Raw genomic sequence first — 20,254 nt, 5'->3', positions numbered from 1 at the left:
TAAAAGCGTTGGCAACGAATTGCGTCATCGATTCGTTGTGTTGCACATCTCTGCGGGTTCTTGTATTGATGAAAATGTCCGGCTTTTCATCCAGGAGCAGGGATCGAATTATGGGGGAACTGTATATCCTACACATCCGGGGAGCCGTAAAAAAGTTTTCTATATTATATCATTTTTGGACTCTTTTGAGCAGAGAGCGGCACAGCGCGTTGTTGCTCAGCGATCCAGGCAGCTGCTTCCAGCGCACGGTCCATTCTCAAAGTGGCGCAACCAAAAAACTATAATTAGCACACGATCGTTCATGTCTGCACATGTTCTTTATTTTCTGTCTTATTTGTGCCTGAAGCACGCTACTGCGGAGCTCATCACCTGTGCTGTGGTGATTTCACCTCACGCAGCATCGAAAACGCGCTCTACGCTTTGCGGTCAGGAGATCCCTTTGATCTGCTCAAAAGTAACTGATGAGGTGAAAAGGTAAGAATCCAGGCAACAGATTTTCTGGAGAATTAAGAGGAGATGCAGGAAGATGAGAGACAGACAGGACAGGAAAATAGTTAAATAAAAACAAGAAAACAAAACAAAGTGTTGAAAAGTAAAATGTAGGTAGATTTATCTCCACTACACATTTTTACCTGTATAAAACAATAAGTTCTACACATGTCACATTTATACATCTGATACAATTCAGATCACCTTCAAAACTCAGTTACACACCCAGGGCCGTTTCAAGACATTTTGGGGGCCATGGCAAAATGCCCCCCCCCCCATAACTGGGCTCCCCAGAAGCCTCTGTGTAATCCATACCCTCTCCAGTAGTGTTAGTTATACAGTGTTTATAAAAGCCCCTCAGACATTACTGACATGTTCTAATATTATCAGATGAAAAACTAAATTATCAGACATGCTGTCTCATCTGCTTCTTTTCTAAACTTGCAAAAAGTAACAAAACTATTTGAAAGCCACTATTTGTGGTTTCTCTGAAAGTTTCCATGGAGTGTGGGACAACTTATTTTTTCATTGATCCTATTGTCTAATCTCACAGCTGAAACAAGCATCCTTAATAATCTGTGCACAGGAAGCTTACCAATGCTGTAGTAAAACAAAAGGTATAATAATTTATTATTAATAAAACCTTGTTGCAGCACTAAAGCAGAAAAATGAGATTTTGCATTAAATATGCAAAATATTTACATATGAATTGTTTTAGAGCCCTTTAATTGGCAGAATCTGATATTAATTTAGTTCTTACAAAAAATGGGTCCCAACATGGTTTGTGTGGCGTTGCCATAGTGTGACATCATAGGCACAGATCCCCTGTCCTCTTGTTTGGAAATGGAAATATGGTCACCCTATTAAACAAACTGTCCACTCGAGCTTTTGCGCTGCACAGAAACGCTTCGCTGCCTATGACTGAACGTCAGTTGAGTCAGTCTCATGCAGACTGAGCAATGAAGAGAGGGCCTCAAGTTAAGACCCTCTCCTCATTGGTCAGTCCACACGAGGTGGGTCAAAGGTTACTCTGGGCGGGTTACATGATGTCAGGCATTCAAGTATTGAGTATATTTACTGCATATTACAGTAAAATATTCTGTATGTGACCATATTATGGTGATCCTCGGGTCGTGATGATAGAGCCCTTGAATATTGTTGCCCAGGGTACAACAAAGTGTTAATCTGGCCCTGGTTCCGCCGTCACATTCCCGCAGAAACTGGTTGATCACACCGGGGCCAGACTACTAGCATGTGGTTTTACAACCACAATGTCCTCGGAAACAAAAACGCTTTTAAAAGGGAGGGAGGAGTCCTAACTGTTGCTGCAGGCGTGTTGTGTGAGAGTGCAGTTATATACTGGTTAATATATTTTTGGGTTCAGTTGCTTTCATGTGGCCTAATGTGAGTATATTTGGGATCATTGGAATGATCAGCAGCATTTCTTGATGTGACTTTATGGCAGTTGCCCAGGGCATCATCACAAGGAGGATGGCATTCATTTACTTTTGTTTTATTTGGTATTTTTCAGTCACTTTTGGAAATAGTGATCAATTTTGATTAATTCACAACCAATGTTTAATTACATTTAAAAATTAGTTGTTTGACATCCCCAGTTATAATAAATGTCAACAGATGAGATCAAACAAAACAGATGAGAATTGCCCTTAAGCTGTTTAACTTGGACCAAGCATTTTAGGTCACAGATAGATGTAGCTTAGGGTCTCTGTCTATACACCTTATAAGAAAATTTAGGTGATGGCATGTTGTTTTTCTGCTATTGAACTGTTTTCTAATAATGTTGTGTTAAATAAAGTGAAGGAAGGAGAGAAATAATGTTTCCCTAGCAGTTTTTAAAAATTTCCCCATGTAATCCGATTAATCAATTAATCGTGTCGAGACCCCATCCGATTCATCGATTATCCAAATAATCGTTTGTTGCAGCCCTAGTGTGTTACTACTGAAACTTTTCGAGTATTTAGAACTTGAACCCCGCCCACCAGTTGCAGAGTTGCGGAGGTTGTCAGAGCAGTCAGATCAGAGAGAGCGAGCAAGTGGTAGTGAAAGAAACACAATGCCGAGAGGAATGTTCAGTGCTGACAAAGCTTTTCGTCTATTACTGGCAGATTCGGATTCGGAGGAAGAATATTTCCTGTCCGAGGATGATCTGCCGTCTTCTAGCGAGACGGAAAGTGTGGCTTCAGCGCACAGCAACAGAGAGTCTGTCAGACTGACGGATTCTCTGTTGCTGCACGCTTCAGTGACGACACGGTTTAAAAGCAGCCCATCCAGCCCTTATCTTGTCCGATGTTCCTGACGGACTCTCTGTTTCTGCGCGCTTCAGCAACGACACAGTTAAACAAGCAGCCCATCCAGCCCGTATCTTGTCCGATGTTTCGCGTCGGGCCTTGATCCACCGTGCCAGGTGGGATGTTGTGGCGGTGATCAGGCCGGTAAAAACTCCGCTGGTGATCAATTCAGCCCCTGTCTGTCTGTCTGTCTGTCTGTCTGTCTGTCTATCTATCTATCTATCTATCTGTATGTCTGTCTGTCTGTCTGTCTGTCTGTCTGTCATCTATCTATCTGTCAATCTATCATCTATCTATCTGTCTGTCTATCATCTATCTATCTGTCTGTCTATATATATATATATATATATATATATATATATATATATATATATATATACATAACAATTATAAACGAAATAAGCCAAAGAAGGGATTAGTGAAATGTGTTCATGACACTGAAGCAACAAAAACAGTGTTCTTGATTGATACGCTGTAAGCATAACAAAATACCAATAAAGTAATAAATATTATATATATATATATACATACATAGTTAAATGTGTCTACATAGGAATATGTATATATGTATCATAAACAACAACAACACTAAGAAAATAAGACAAAAACATAAAAAAATCTGCAAACGTGACGCAATCCAGTATGGCTGCTATCTCATAATATGCAAATTATGTGAGTGAATTTGTTCCTATCACAAAATGTGGCTCATACTGAAGATTTTTCTAATTTACAATATTCCTCTATCTCTAACCAGATTTAAGCTACAAGCTCTTTAAATTGTGATGTAAAAAAATTCTTATTTTACTGAAAAAACTATGGCGCCTAAAGGGTTAATATTATTTTGTTTACTCTCATAATCAAGTTTTTTTGGTATTCAACAGACGCACAAGCGTCAGATAGTTAGCAGATTATCAAGAGTAATCAGCTAACTTTCTTACTCGGAGACCTGTCAGGCCACACTGTGTGTGTGGATAGGTCAGTGCAGCCTAGCAGTCTCCAGCAGTATCTGCTGTTTTGGTTAAGATAAGGAAATGTCATGTTTGGGTTAAGTTTCTTGACCCACGACATGCAGAATCACTCAGGGACAAAAGGTAAGTAAAAGTTATTTATTAAGATTTGATGAGGATGAAGAAGAGGGTCGGAGATCGGGCGAGTCCAGTAGTGTTCTGTGGCAGAGATAATGGTGAGTAACTGTACAACAGTCTTTAGAGGCATCCATAGAAGAAGAGTTAATGAGCAAATTACGTAAAGCTAAATTAGAACTTCATGGAATCATTGACAAAAAGACACAATTTTTAGCACAAAGACTATGAATAGAAAACTTTGAACATAGTAATAAATCAGGTAAATTTTTGGCTAGCCAGTTAAAAATTAATAAAGAAAAAACTACCATATCTGCTGTTAAAGACTCAACCGGAAATATAGTTTATGACCCTGAAAGCATAAACAACACTTTCAGAGACTTTTACCAAACTTTGCATTCACCACAGATAAACCCATCAGATAACGAGATCGATGAGTTCCTTGACAGGATAACATTTCCTAAATTATCAGACAGCCAAGTTACAGTCCTGGACTCACCACTAACATCAGTGGAGCTCCAGGAAGCCCTTAAATCCATGACGAATAGGAAAGCTCCAGGTCCAGACGGGTTCCCAGTAGAGTTCTACAAAGAATTCTGGATCATTCTGGCTCCAATATTTTTCAGAATGGTGAGGGAAATCGAAGAGAGCGGCAGATTACAGCCAAACATGAACTCAGCCAATATTAGTCTCTTGTTAAAACCAGGCAAAGACCCTGCATTTCCTACCAGCTATCGCCCAATTTCCCTTATTAATGTTGATCTCAAAATAATTTGTAAAGCCCTGGCAAAAAGATTAGAGAAGGTAACCCCCTTCATAATACACCCTGACTAAACTGGTTTCATTAAGGGTAGACAGTCATCCACAAACTCACTTAGATTACTTAATTTGATAGATTCCTCTTACAGTAGAAACATAGAAACTAGTATATTATCTCTAGATGCAGAAAAGGCTTTTGATAGAGTTAACTGGAAGTTCTTATTTGCAACTTTACATAAATTTGGCTTTGGGAACTTCTTCATAAACTGGCTACAAACATTATACAGTTCGCCAACTGCACGTGTCAGGACGAACGACCAAATATCAGCTAGCTTCTGTCTTCAGAGGGGGACCAGGCAGGGATGCCCACTCTCCCCCTCACTGTTTGCTATCTTTATCGAACCACTAGCGGCAGCAATTAGGCAAACAACAGGTATTAAAGGGATAAAGTGTAAGAAAAAAGAACATAAGATAAGTCTTTATGCAGATGATGTTTTACTCTTTCTCCGGAATTCTCAATCGTCTCTCTCTCATTCAATAGAACTGATAAACTATTTTTCAAAAGTTTCAGATTACTCTATAAACTGGTTAAAATCCACAGTTCTACCAATTAATTTCTCTTTTGTCAATTTACTTAATACACAATTGGAGTCAGGGAATATCACATACCTGGGAATTAATGTTTCTCCCAAGTTAGCAGATCCAACCAAACTAAACTACATCCCACTTTTAAAGAAAGTGGAAGATGATCTTGCAAGATGGAAATCCTTACCGATATCACTCATGGGGAGAGTTGCTACAATTAAAATGATGGTCTTACCCAGAATAAATTACTTATTTTCAATGATCCCAAACAAACCACCAGCTGATTGGTTTAAATTTCTGGACTCCTCAATTACTAAATTCCTTTGGCAGGATAAACCTCCACGAATTAGCTTAAAAACGCTTCAGAAAACCAAAGACAGTGGAGGACTGGATCTACCCAACTTTTATTATTATTTCTTAGCCAACAGGCTGCAATATATACCAAGATGGTTGCAAGATAACCCACTAGATGAGTCCTGGTTAGATATAGAACAGACACTTTGCAATACGATAGAGCTTTCAGACTTACCACTTATTAGCTCAAGCATAAGAAAACATGAAGGCTTCAAAAGTGTTAGTATCAGCACTTCTCTGACAGCATGGTGGGAGTATCTTAAAATGACAGAGTGTTCACTAGTACCATGCAGACGCACACCTATCTGGAATAATCCTGATATTTTGCAAAAGAATAAAATGATGAACCTTCCGGACTGGAAAAATAAAGGCATCCTATACCTGGAACACATATATGAAGGATTGGACTTCATCCCATTTAATAGAATAGTCTCCCAATTTGCTAAGAATAGCTTTTTAGAAAACCACCAAATTAAATCTGTAGTCAAACAAAAATTTAAGCTCAATAAAATAGAATTACAAACACCACCAAGGGTATTAGACTTCTATAATCTCAAACCCCCCAAACTACTGTCTAAAGTATATAAGACACTGCCCAAAATAGACGATAGAATAGTAATCCCTATTGAAAAATGGGAGGTGGATATATCAGTCAGCTTTGACCAGAACTTCTGGTCCCAAACTTGTTTAAAAACTTTTAAAATGATCAGACGCTCCAATTTACAATTAATTCAGTACAAAATTCTACACAGAGTACACTATACAGGATGTTCAAGATGGGGTTTGTGTCGTCTGACACCTGTACACACTGCACAAACAACGTTCCTGACAATTACATTCATGCACTGTGGTCCTGTCCACCTGTCCAGGAATTTTGGGGTAGAGTGTGTGAAGACCTGTCAAAGTCTCTGAAATGTCATATCCCAACCAGCCCCTCTCTTTGTTTACTGGGAAACCTGGACAATGTCCCGATTGAAACATCTGTGGTTCACGTGGTTCTGACTGCCATATGCATCGCTAAGAAAACTATCCTCTTGAATTGGAAAAATAGAGAAACTCTCTGCATTAACCAGTATAGAAATCTTTTGTTAGATCGTATTGCACTTGATATAGCCTCTGCTTCCACTTCAGATGAATCTCTCTGGGCTCCTTTGATCGGTTCCATCATATAGCGAGGGTGGGGGGCCGTTGATGTTGTCCTGCGGGATGGTGTGGGTGGGGGTGTGTGGGGTCTGAGTTTGGAGTATCCGGATGTTCCCTGGAGGTGGGTTCACTGGGGGTGTCTGGGACTGGGGGGCCGTTGCCCCCCTCTGGAGGTGCTTGGGTTGCCTCGGGGGGTGGACTACTGGCGGTTGTGAGTGGGGCCCCTTGGGGATCTTGGCGGCGGCCATGGGTCACTGCCTGGCAGCTGCAATGCCCCTGGGCGGGTCTGGGTGGGGGCTCGGGGTTTGGGGGTGGCCGGCCCCATGTGGGTATCTGGACGGGGCCTTGGGGGTCAGGTCCTGACATGTATGCTGCCGGGTAGAAGGCAAGAACACGCAGCAGTGCCTGGCCCAGGTTCGGGGGCCTCATGTAGACCTTGGCTCCTCTGCCGTTTCCATCACAGGGGAGGGGGAGGTCCAGGAGGGGGGGACCCAACCTTACCTGGATGTCACATGTCTTATATATTCTGGAAGTTGTGCAAGTGCAGGGATGGGCATAGATAATCTGCGCGGTTGGGGCTGGGTTGGTGCCCTCGGACTCCATGAGGCTCTGTAAAGCTGCTGCTTTGGGCCCTGGCAGGATGGGCTGGGGTCTCCATGCCCTGGGTGGCAGTTTGACAACAGAGGTGCCTATTGGGGCCAGTAGGGGAGCTGGCTCCTTTGAGGGCTAAGCCCAACAGGCCGTTCCTCCCCATCCCCGCATATTTCTCTCCTCCTGCTCCCTCACATCATCACACAAACATGCACATAGGACCTTGGGGGGTGGGCAAGTCAGGGAGTGTGGGTATGGACCCCATTTCCGCATTCCTGTGGCAACCTGCCCCCCAATTTTATTTGCACCTTATACACTTCCACTGACAACATTTCACACAAACACACACTTAGGGCCTTGGGAGTGAGCACATTCAACAGCATTCTGCAGGGGGATATCTCAGCCTCCTCCCGGGTGCCGGTGCCCACTTCCAATTTTAAACAGCACTTAGACACCGATGGCTGAGGGTGTAAGTGGGGTGGTGCGGTGGCATCAGCTGGCATATGCCGGATGATGCCCCACTGCCCACTCACCACAACCATGGAATACACCTCACGATCACACAACACTATATTGGAGCAGGCGGAGGGAGACTAGGGGTCTAAGCCACCTCTGTTGTTGCTTGGCTTCCTGGGGCTGGATGCTAGGAGGGAGATCTGGCTGTCTGGTTGGGGCCTGGGGTGGTAGGTTGCTGTGCTCAGTGTTGAGCGGAGGAGCCTGCTCATCAGCACCCCAGCAGAAAGGGTCAAACTCTGGTTATCGGTGATGGTTGTACCCAATGTGCAGCAGTACCGGGACCAGAGTGAATGGGGTGTGTATGGGGAGCATGAGTGGGTGTCCGGCGTGCATTTTTGTAAGTCTTTGTTTGTATGTGCATGTGTGAGCATGAGGGAGGGAGTGTGTGACTGTGTTTGTGTATGACTGTATATGTCAGGTGGGGCCTTTGACTCCTCTCTTCTCCTGGGACTTCTTTTGATGATATAGATCTTCGTCTCCCCTCCCCCTGCCACACCTGGTGTGGGTTGTGGTGCCTTGGTCTGCCTGAGTGTTCGTGGCTCCCGGGTCAGGGGGTTTAAGATTTTTGGCGTCTGCCTGATCAATCCCGGTGGCTGCCTGGTGGGGTCTGGGTCCCTGGGCTCTGCTGGGTCCCCGGCGGGGGTGGTCGCCCCTGGGTCCAGGGTCGCTGGGTCCTGGGCTCGGCCGGCTAGGGGGTGGGAGGCTGCGGGCCTGTGGGCTTGCCGCTGATATCTCCCGGGACTCTGCCGGCTGCTAGTTGTGGCCCCCAGGGCGATCCTCTGTGTCTCTCGAGGGGGGCGGGGGCCTTTCTGGTTGCAGTCTCCTTGGGATTCCTGCGTTCTGGGGCAGCGCCTGAATCTCTGGGACTTGGAGCTCCCCCCATCTCCTACTCATCTTTGGGGGGCAGATCTGTGGTCCCTCACACTCTCTATTGGACGCTCCTATAGAGAAACCTCACATAAACAAGCGCGTGTACACACACACAGGTGCTCACATGGTGCTCTCAAAAGTATGGGCTTGGGCACGTTCAACACATGTCTTAAGGCTATCGTTGCCACTAAATGCACTGTGATTTATTATCGTGTGATAGTTCAGTTAAACAATGTTGATTTTATATTTCATCATCAGGTTGACGCAGTGATAGCTTGCTCCTGGTGTGTCCCAATTTTTTCCTGTTCTTTCTCTTTCTGCATGTCTAGAAGCAGACTCTTGTTCATTATTGTTTATTTTTGTGCCCCCCCCAACCCACACCCCCCCAACCTCTTTCCCCACCTTTTGTCTTTTTCTTTCTCTTTCACCTCTGACTCCGTGTCTGGTCGGAATTACAAAGCATTCAAAGACAATTACAATAAAGTTTTAAGTATCAGGCGTGACATTAAAAGCAGACGCTTTGATGCTCCACGTGAGAGTAAATCTTTAAGGCTTGTTACCAGCATTCAGACATCAATTGTGTTTGCTTCACAGCCAGACAGGACACGGTTATATATTTAAAAAAAAAAGTTTTTATGTTTAAACATCTTGAAAAGAAAAACAATCTTTTGTTTGTGAAATGAGAGCAGTGCTCACACTTTGTCACACAGCATGATTGAGACTGAGAGTTCAGAGAAATATTCTACTTGAATGAAATGCAACTGTAGATGTCACAGAAACGACATCCTTTACTTTGTTTGCTGGTTTCATCATTGCTGAACTGAACTGAAACATGTTGGTGATGAAATTTTAACTTTAAATTTGGTGATTTAATTTTTTAAAGTTTAACTCTTCCTCACCCTGTAGGTGATTCTCCTAATACCTTTACCTAGGTTATTCTGTTCCCTCCCAGACTGTGCAAGAGTTCTTATTGTCAATATGTTTTTATCCCCCCATCATATCATATGCTGCTACTACCCCTAATTGTATTACACAATACTTTATTCACTTTTGTGAATCGCCTGCACCGACGGCTTAATTAATTATTCACCAGGATACAGTCATGTATTTATTTGTTGAGTTATCCGATTGTTTTGCACTATCCTACAGGGTACTACTGTAGATCATTTTTTACTGTATATATTGTATATCATATTTCTATTTCACCTGTTCCTTTGTCTCTCCTACTGCTTTGAGCATGTACATGACACAAGAATTTCCCTCGGGATAAATAAAGTTGTTCTTATCTTATCTTAAATCAGACTCGTGGCTGACCTATCAGAAACAATGACATGGAGGGATGGGGCAACGTCTGCAGCCAAACAGAAAACAGAGAAACGTGGACAATAATGTAAAACCTATACACGTATAGATATTTTAGTGAGATCTGCAGTTTGCTGACACTGAGGGACATTTCTGACCTTGTAGGATGAAAAGCCCAAATCAAGGAGCACCAAGAGAAGTAAAGCTTTAATGACTTCAGCATCCTGTAAAGTGGCATAAAGTGACACAGATGTTTTAAAATAACAAAGATCTAAACTGTAAAAAATGGCATCACAATAAAACATGCAACAAAAAATTTCACATAACATTTTGAATTTACCTTTAAAATTTGTTTTCCTTCTGTATTGTTCATTTAATTGTAAAGCACACCTCTGATGCAGGTTTAAATGTTCCATCATTGGGGACAGCTATGTCATGTTTCTTGTATCCGAAATAAAAGAAAATAAAACTGCAATAAATTTTAGCGCTCATAAAAAAGGAAAGGTAAAAATAGACGAAGGGAAAAAAAAGGATGCTGATTCAAAGGCAACAAGATACCAACACCACCCTGCAGGCACGCACAGCAGCCAGTACATGCAATAGGCTGATAATGAAATGACTTCTTGTGTGCTTGCTAGTGTGTGTGAGAGATTATCACCTCCTTGTCTGATGCGTTTAAGAAAATGGCATTTTATACGAGATGACCAAATGTTTATCTGCCCTCTGTGTGATTCCTGAGGGATTATAGCATTGCTCTGGTGCCAAGAGCTGCTTGCTAAGCTGACTGTAATGTTAGTTTTACCAATAAAAGTAACACTGACTATTATTTTAGTACAGAAGTCATTTCAGCTAGCATTTAACTGTTATTTCTGTCTTTTATTTCTGCAGAGACTGGTCGAGGCAGCTGAGGAAGCCCATCTGCAGCATGAAGAGGATCCAGACCTGCAGGTGTGTTCATGCCTCTGCTTGATTGCCAAGCTCAAACCTACATTCAGCAAATATGTTCAAGCTTTTTGAATTAAGTGTATTTAGAGTAATGTATTCTGCAGAAGCAGAATAGATTACATAATAACGATTAGGCTATACAGACGACAATCCTATGAAAACTGGCCAGAAAGAATAAAAGGCAAAAGGAAATCCCCCTTAAAGGGGGACTATATTTACAAATGTCTTCATGATCATGTACATGAATGTATGAGTCACTCTCAGCAAACTGCCTCAGTGGAACTGTTGAGCCTGCAAACACGTCTCATGAGGCAATCATTAGGAGTTATTTGATGCTCTAAGCAAGCTGCAGATACTACATAAGTAATGTGTCTACAAAGTCCCTGAGGAGAGATCTCTCAACAGTAATACACTGTGTATAATCTGATAATAGTACGGTGAGATCTGCCCATCTAAGTGATGTTTAGTGGTTGTAAAGACTCACTTCAGCAGATATTAAATCACCTAAAAATGAATTGTTTTAACCAGCATATACATGAACGAATGAATCATTGAATGTATTTTTCCAAAGATGTCCATCTCATTTCATTTTGGTCAGCATCAATGTTGAAACTTAGATTTTTGTTTGTGACTGAGTCCTTCAGACCACATGTTCAATTTCTTTGATGTTGGTGTGATGCCTGGAGTCTTCTTTCACGGCACTTCCCCATTTAGCATAGCATCACCAAAATGTATTATTGTAAAAATAAAATAGCGTTCTCAAATGTACAGCCACTGGCAACCGCCAGGTGAGGATGGATTGTTTCCTTGGGTTACTAAATTGTCCATTAGATCTACAGTTAGGGTTGTTTGATTGTTAATGAAAAAAAATCCTACTGATGTTTATTTTAGTTCCTATTATGATCACGGTTGTTTTGCATGCTTTCTAATTAAAAATTGAAAAGACAAGAAAAGCATTTAATTATTATTTCTGATTATAATCTATCTTTGAGTTGAACATGAAAATAGTCTTCTACACCTGTTTCCTGCATAAGCTTCTGATAGAAAATAAGCCAGGATTTGAAAAGCTCGACAGATCTACGTCACACTGTCACTCAACATTCATGGACTCACCCATCTTGACACGCGACGGGGAAGGCTGTTGTTTTGGCTTCCAGGAAAAAGCACAGACCGACTCGGCTAGTAAAAGCTAACCTTTAGCATTAGCAACCCCACCTCACAGCAGAACTCCTTCAGGCTCGTGTTATTTGTGGAGATAAAACATCATTGTTGCAAAACAGTCAGTGGTAAAGTCTTGTTGCTGTCATCCAATCTGAGGCAAGAATCACAAATATCAGGAAATAAGGGTACCTTCACACTGCAGCTCGTGATACTTAATTCCGATCCTTTATTAAATCCAACGTTTCTGTGTGGTTGTTCACATTATAATTTAAATGCGACAGCAAACAATCTCCAGTGTGAACAGTTCCTGGCTCCAAAGTGGCCTGCATGCATGCGCAGAAGAAGACAAGAAGTCACACAGAGATCGCTCAGTGGAATCGCTGCAGGAGAGGTGGAGTTGTGATGGAATCAAAAACCGATTACCATTGTTTCAATTCCTAGGAATTGTTTAACACTTTTGAAAACGATTCCCCTTATCAATTCCAGTCGGCACGAATGACATCATCACGCACTTACAGACATCACGAAGCTTACAGAACCAGGAAACATGGCGTCTAAGCGGCACAAATGCACAAGAGTTTGGTTAAACTTTACAAGAAAGCATGACAACAGGGTAACTTGTAAAAATTGCAAAGTAGATATATCATCAAGAGAGGAAGCATTGTGAATATACACAAGTCACCTGTGTGTGTCAGATGTGTTTTGACCCGCTCTGGACTAGTGAATATCAAAGCAGCAGCACCGGTGATGTTTGCACGTCTTCTGTTAATACTGCAGGCAGTGGCGGTTCTACATCGAATTACTCCCCGGGCGAGGCCCCCTTTGAGCCCCCACCCCCCCCACCACCACCACCACCACCACCACACCACACCACCCCACCTGCATGAACACACGCATGTTTTCTACAAACAGGCATGTTTTATTAGAACAACTATTGAACATTCATTTTTCTAAGTTGCACATATTTACATTAATTACTATGAAGTTGTCAGAATGTAAAGCACTATACATTATATACTGTATCAAAATATATAGAATCAAATATACAAAAACAAACAATAACTAAATATTAAGAATATATGAACTTCATAGATAATAAATATTCTAAATAGCAAAAATATTTAACACATAACAAACTAAAGATAATCACTACAGCATTGCACTTAGAATAGAAAACACAAACTAAAATTAAAACCTAACCTTGATGCAACATCATCAATAATGTCATCATATGAAATCTGCTCCCCTACTGAGTGATTGATACTAATCAGAGCCAGGTTAGTGAGCCGCCCCTGAAACATAGTTGACCTCAGGTATGACTTGATCAAGTTTTGAAAAGCTCCTCTCAGCTGGAGCCACAGTGACTGGCAGAGCAGTCCAAAAGCTGGGGTAGATCTCCAATAGATCTTTATCATGATCCATAATATTTTAGAATGGCCTCTGAAATTGTAATTTAAACTGGCATAAAAATAAACTGTAGACTACCAAAAATGCCAACTTTTACAGAACAAATCATGTAAAAAATAATCAGTGCAGCCATCTGCAATAAATAAACAGGATAGTTGGTGGTGACTGGGGAGTTTTCTTCTGCTTGTACAGTTGTTTTATTTATTATTATGTGAACATGATCATCATGTGTTTGTTGTTGTTCAGGCAGGCCACAGGCTGCAGCGAGCATTTAACAAATCCTAGTTTGAATCAGTAAAAAACGATTCAAGGACTTTTTTCGAACCATTTGAATATTCGTTTCAATATTTCAGCTCTATTAGCTCTGTTAGCAACTAGTTGACCGAATTTAACCGTTAAAGTCCCAGTTAACTGGTTCGAAAAATTGAAAACATGCATCATGAGAGCTACATACCTTTATCTTTCTCCTCTTTTTTCTTTTTTTCCCCCTGAATGGGGCACCTGGTGGTTTTAGCCTTTTTATGTTCATCTCTTCTGTTTGGCTCCTGACTCAGTAAGTTTCCTTTAGTCAGGACTAAACAATTTGACCTTGATGGGGGGGTGACCACAAAATCGTTTTGTTTTTCCTTTTTTTATTCGGCCATTTCACACAATTCAGAGAAACCTGAAAGAATGATAGGCCTGTGTTTATGATATTATGAATGAAATATGGAAGAACGTTAAGATGTGATTGACTTTAGCCTGCACGCTCATTTCATTTGGGAAAGACGCAGAGGTGAATTCCCCCGCCGCACCCCTCCCCTTCCTGTTCTTCATACACACACGGTGCACGTGAACGTTCTCAGTCAGCAGGAGCGCCTGCAGCTGCAGGGGGCGCCAACTTGCTGTTTCCAATCCAGACACTGTCATATGACAGATAATAGAAAACCTCGGTGCGGCGCAGATTTCCTTTTTTTTTTTTTTACTCCGCGCTTGTGCGCCCCTTTTGTGTCATGAAAAAATGCCGCCCCGGGCAACTGCCTTGTCTGCACGTGCCTAAAACCGCTACTGACTGCAGGTATCAACTACCACTGCCGATCATGGTAGCGTCGTTTACCTTATGTACACCTCCACACTAGCAGACTCCAGTGACAGAGTTCTGACCTGTGGTGAGATTTTTCCCACTCTGCAAAAGCTACAGCAACACTGCACCGAACAAGATGATGACTGTCTTCACAGGGACCATAAAGGAGAACAGTAAGAAAGATATTTCCAACCGATGCAGGATCCAACTGATTATTTATCATAAAGAAACTGACAGTCATATTGCAGGAGCCATGCGCAATTACTTTTTTGCCACCTGTTTAACTACTCTGGAATTGATAAAGAGTTGGATCGATAAACAGAATCGACAATGCCATTGATATTAATAATAACGAATCAATTTCAGGATGACACATGTCAAATCTCCTGTTTTGACCTGGAAACCATTTTAAAGATTATAAACTATTTTACTCCATATTCCTGCCGTCTCCTCATATTGGTCTTTTCCCAGAAGATGTTGCCGTATTTAGTTAATTCATGGAGCCTGTCATGTTCAGTGGACGTGTCTAATCATTATTTTAGCATTTTAGTGCATCTTAATTAAAATTTAAAATTTAAGTCTAAAACCATCAGTTTAGAGCCCTCTTCTAATTTAGATACGGCTATCGTTATTGGCTAAAACAGTAGACCATGACGTAGCCAGGGTAGGACTGTGGCGGAGGTGGGTGACTTGCTCTTTAAGCAGAGAGGTAGTGCACAAAAATAGTCTTCCTCAAGAACAATCCTTCCTTTGAACAATATAAAATGTGATGTTTCAGTTTGAAGATGGCTTCTAAACTCCTGTTTCTTAGACATTATGAGGTTCCTTACCAAAAGAGTGAAACAGTGTGACATCATTTATGATAAACACATTTTCAAACAAAGATAAATGATAATAAAATCATATTGTTTCATTGCCATACTCTCACACAAAAGATCTCAACACATTCAAAAATATTCTCGGGAAGTTCTTCCACCTGTTCTGCAGATTTGGGCAAATGCCTTCTGCTAATCACATCCGCATTCGCACCCCTAAAGCACGCTATTGCGTTCATGGTTCTGCCCCAAATCCATTTTAACAGCTTTAATTTTGAGAGTGCAGCTTTGCATTTTGGATGTTGCATGCACCCACGTGTGTGTGTGTGTGTGTGTGTGTGTGTGTGTGTGTGTGTGTGTGTGTGTGTGAGAGAGAGAGAGAGAGAGAGAGAGAGAGAGAGAGAGAGTTTGATGTTTTTTGCCCGAGTTTGCTGAAACTTGAGTACATTTTAGAGAAGTTTGTTAAAGTAGGAGGAGCAGCAAAAACTTGAGGTTTAAGGAGGGAAGTTGAGACTAAGTCGACTTGGAGGTATTTAAACCACTTATGGAGTTTGTGATGTGTGCTGGTGTCTGCAGCTAATGCGTGTTTACATTGCCAGTTCTTTAAGGTGTAATAGTGAATGTCTTGTAGTTCCCAGCTGTCACTGAGGGTAATAAGAGGGATCAGTTACTAAATTAACCATTACCAGCCAGACAGTATACATGTTAAATGGTCATCTGCTTGACTTTTCACAATATCTGCAGTTTCCACCTCTAAGTAGACATTAAAGGGACTTTACAGTTTTGAATTTTTATGCTCACGATTGCCCACTCAGGCCAAAAGCGTAACGGCAGCTTCAATAGTAGGCTTGTGCACGAGGCACGCATGCTGTACGTGCACACTCCTTAACGAAAATAGCAGCTGGGACAGTCCCTTGTGTGTGTGTGTGTGTGTGTGTGTGTGTGTGTGTGTGTGTGTGTGTGTGTGTGTGTGTGGCCCGGAGGAAAGAGGACAGGAGAACGCGCAGCTAATTAATTAAATAATTTGGTTCTGTGCCATTCTCTTCAGCACAGCCGACAAAGGTTTAAGATGGGTCAGTCCTGTGTGCTCAGTTCATTCCCTTCCCTTGCTTGAAAAATTGTTCCAAAATGAAAGTTGAACCCACATCTTTTTTAATCTGTGAATTCAATGCCATTCGGCGAGTCTCAAACAAAAATTTGAGCATCTTACTGTAAAAAAAATATATACCATTTATGTAAAAAAAGAAACTCTAAATAAATTATGTTAACACCCAGAATTGAACCTGGGTCTCTCACCCAAGAGTCTGACATCTTACCAGATGAGCTATAGCGCCAGCAATATACTGTTGATCTGTACATTTATATGCTTGATGACAGCTGAAACAACGTTCAAAGAATGGTTCGGAGTGAAAATGGCTATTTTGTTGCTAATTTGCAGGAAATATCTTTTTTTTTTTTTTTTTTTACCGTGTCCTGTCTGAATGGGAAGCAAACACAATTAATGTCTGAATGCTGGTAACAAGCCTTACAGATTTACTCTCAGGTGGAGCATCAAAGCGTCTGCTTTTAATGTCATGCCTGATACTTAAAACTTTATTGCTATTGTTTTTGAATGCTTTGTAATTCCGACCAGACACAGAGTCAGAGGTGAAAGAGAAAGGAAAAGACAAAAGGTGGGGAGAGAGGGGGGACGGGGGTGGGGAGGTTCCACAAATATAAACAATAATGAACAAGAGTCTGCTTCTAGATCTGCAGAAAGAACAGAAAAAAATGGGACACACAACAATACATCAGGAGCAAGCTGTCACTGCGCCAACGTGATGATGAAATATAAAATCAATGTTGTTTCACTGAACAATCACACGATAATAAATCATAGTGCATTTAGTGGCAACGACAGCCTTAAGACATGTGTTGAACATGCCCAAGCCCATACTTTTGAGAGCACCATGTGAGCACCTGTGTGTGTACACGCGCTTGTTTATGTAAGGTTTCTCCATAGGAGCGTCCAATAGAGAGTGTGAGGGACCACAGATCTGCCCCCCAAAGATGTGTAGGAGACGGGGGGAGGTCCAAGTCCCAGAGATCCAGGCGCTGCCCCAGAACACAGGAACCCCAAGGAGACTGCAACCAGAAAGGCCCCTGCCCCCCTCGAGAGTCACAGAGGATCGCCCCGGGGGGCCACAACCAGCAGCCGGCAGAGTCCCGGGAGATATCAGCGGCAAGCCCACAGACCCGCAGCCTCCCACCCCCTAGCCGGCCGAGCCCGGGACCCAGCGACCCGGGACCCAGGGGCGACCACACCCGCCGGGGACCCAGCAGAGCCCAGGGACCCAGACCCCACCAGGCAGCCACCGGGATTGATCAGGCAGATGCCAAAAATCTTAAACGCCCTGACCCGGGAGCCACCAACACTTAGGCAGACCAAGGCACCACACCCCACACCAGGTGTGGCAGGGGGAGGGGAGATGAAGATCTATATCATCAAAAGAAGTCCCAGGAGAAGAGAGGAGCCAAAGGCCCCACCTGGCATATACAGTCATACACAAACACAGTCACACACTCCCTCCCTCATGCTCACGCATGCACATACAACCAAAGACTTACAAAAATGCACGCTGGACACCCACTCATGCTCCCCATAGACACCCTATTCACTCTGGTCCCGGTACTGCTGCACATTGGGTAAAACCATCATCGGTTACCAGAGTTTGACCCTTTCTGCTGGGGTGCTGATGAGCAGGCTCCCACACCCAACGCTGAGCACAGCAACCCACCACCCCAGACCCCAACCAGACGGCCAGATCTCCTTCCTAGCCTCCAGCCCCAGGAAGCCAAGCAACAACAGAGGTGTGCTAAGACCCCTAGTCTCCCTCCACCTGCTCCAATATAGTGTTGTGTGTTGATGAGGTGTATTCCATGGCTGTGGTGAGCGAGCGGTGTGGGCATTGTCTGGCCTATGCAAGCTGACGCCACCACACCACCCCACTTGCACCCATAGCCCTCGTTTTCTAAGGGCAGTTTAAAAATGGAAGTGGGCACTGGCACTCGGGAGGAGGCTGAGAAATCCCCCTGCCAAATGCCGTTGAATGTGTTCACTCCCAAGGCCCTAAGTGTGTGTTTGCGTGGAATGTCGTCGGTGGAAGTGTATGATGTGCAAATAAAATTGGGGGGCAGGTTGCCACAGGAATGTGGAAATGGGGTCCATACCCACACTCCCTGACTTGTCCACCCCCCAAGGTCCTATGTGCATGTTTGTGTGATGATGTGAGGGAGCAGGAGGAGAGAAATATGCGGGGATGGGGAGGAATAGGTGGTTGGGCTTAGCCCTGCAGAAAGCCAGCTCCCCCACTGGACCCAATAGGCACCTCTGTTGTCAAATTGCCACCCAGGGCATGGAGACCCCAGTCCATCCTGCCAGGGCCCAAAGCAGCAGGATTTCAGAGCCTCACAGAGTCTGAGGGCACCAACCCAGCCCCACCCCAGCAGAATATCTATGCCCACCCCTGCATTTGCACAACTTCCAGAATATATAAGACATAGGACATCCAGGTAAGGTTGGGTCCTCCCCCTTCTGGACCTTCCCCTCCCCTGTGATGGGACAGCAGAGGAGCCAAGGTCTACCCGAGGCCCCTGAACCTGGGCCAGGCACTGCTGCATGTTCCTGCCTTCTTCCCGGCAGCATACATGTCAGGATCCGACCCCCAAGGCCCCGCCCAGATCCCCACATGGGGCCGGCCACCCCGCACACCCCGAGCCCCCAAGCCTCCACTCAGACTCGCCCAGGGGCAATGCAGCTGCCAGGCAGTGACCCATGGCCTCTGCCAAGACCTCCAAGGGGCCCCACTCACAACCGCCAGTAGTCCACCCCCCGAGGCAATCCAAGCACCTCCAGAGGGGGGCAACGGCCCCCCAGTCCCAGACACCCCCCAGTGAACCCACCTCCAGGGAACATCTGGATACTCCAAACTCAGACCCTCCACCCCCCCACCCATATCATCCCGCAGGACAATATCAATGGTCCCCCATCATTACCATGTGATGGAACTGATCAAAGGAGCCCAGGGAGATTGATTTGAAGTGGAAGCAGAGGCTAAATCAAGTGTAATATGATCTAACAAAAGATTTCTATACTGGTTAATGCAGATAGTTTCTCTATTTTTCCAATTCAAGAGGATAGTTTTATTTGCGATGCATATGGCAGTCAGAACCACGTGAACCAAAGATGTTTCAATCGGGACATCATCCAGGTTTCCCAGTAAACAAAGAGAGGGGGAAGTTGGGATATGACATTTCAGACATTTTGACAGATACTCACCTACTCTACCCCCAAATTCCTGGACAGGTGGACAGGACCACAGTGCATGAATGTAATTGTCAGGAATGTTGTTTGTGCAGTGTGTACATGTGTCAGATGACACAAACCCCATCTTGAACATCCGATGACCTGTATAGTGTACTCTGTGTAGAATTTTGTAATGAATTAATTGTAAATTAGGGTGTCTGATCATTTTAAAAGTTTTTAAAAAAGTTTGGGACCAGAAGTTTTGGTCAAAGCTAAATGATAGATCCACCTCCCATTTTTCAATAGGGATTGTAATTTTAACGTCTATTTTGGACAGTGTCTTATATACTTTAGACAGTAGTTTGGGGGGTTTGAGATTATAGAAGTCAAATACCCTTGTTGGTGTTTGTAATTCTATTTTCTTGAGCTTAAATTTTTGTTTGACTACAGATTTAATTTGGTGATACTCTAAAAAGCAATTCCTATCCAATCCAAATTGGGAGACTTTTCGATTAAATGGGATGAAGTCCAGTCCTTCATATATGTGTTCCAGGTATAGGATTACTTTATTTTTCCAG

The 20,254-nt window shown here is 43.1% G+C and overlaps 1 protein-coding gene across 5 annotated transcripts in view; it reads left to right on the top strand.

The window, feature by feature from the left end:
• cacna2d3a (calcium channel, voltage-dependent, alpha 2/delta subunit 3a) overlaps positions 1-20,254 on the top strand; it is a 341,398-nt gene that overhangs the window by 95,987 nt on the left and 225,157 nt on the right. For all 5 annotated transcript variants that reach the window (XM_070545074.1, XM_070545072.1, XM_070545073.1 and 2 more), the window contains one exon: positions 10,889-10,948. In XM_070545074.1, the coding sequence (XP_070401175.1) occupies positions 10,889-10,948 (60 nt within the window). The remainder of the gene's footprint in view (positions 1-10,888; positions 10,949-20,254) is intronic.

This window comes from Nothobranchius furzeri, chromosome 15, assembly GCF_043380555.1.
Source record: "Nothobranchius furzeri strain GRZ-AD chromosome 15, NfurGRZ-RIMD1, whole genome shotgun sequence".
Classification (NCBI taxonomy): domain Eukaryota; kingdom Metazoa; phylum Chordata; class Actinopteri; order Cyprinodontiformes; family Nothobranchiidae; genus Nothobranchius; species Nothobranchius furzeri.
This window is presented reverse-complemented; position numbering and strand designations above follow the sequence as displayed.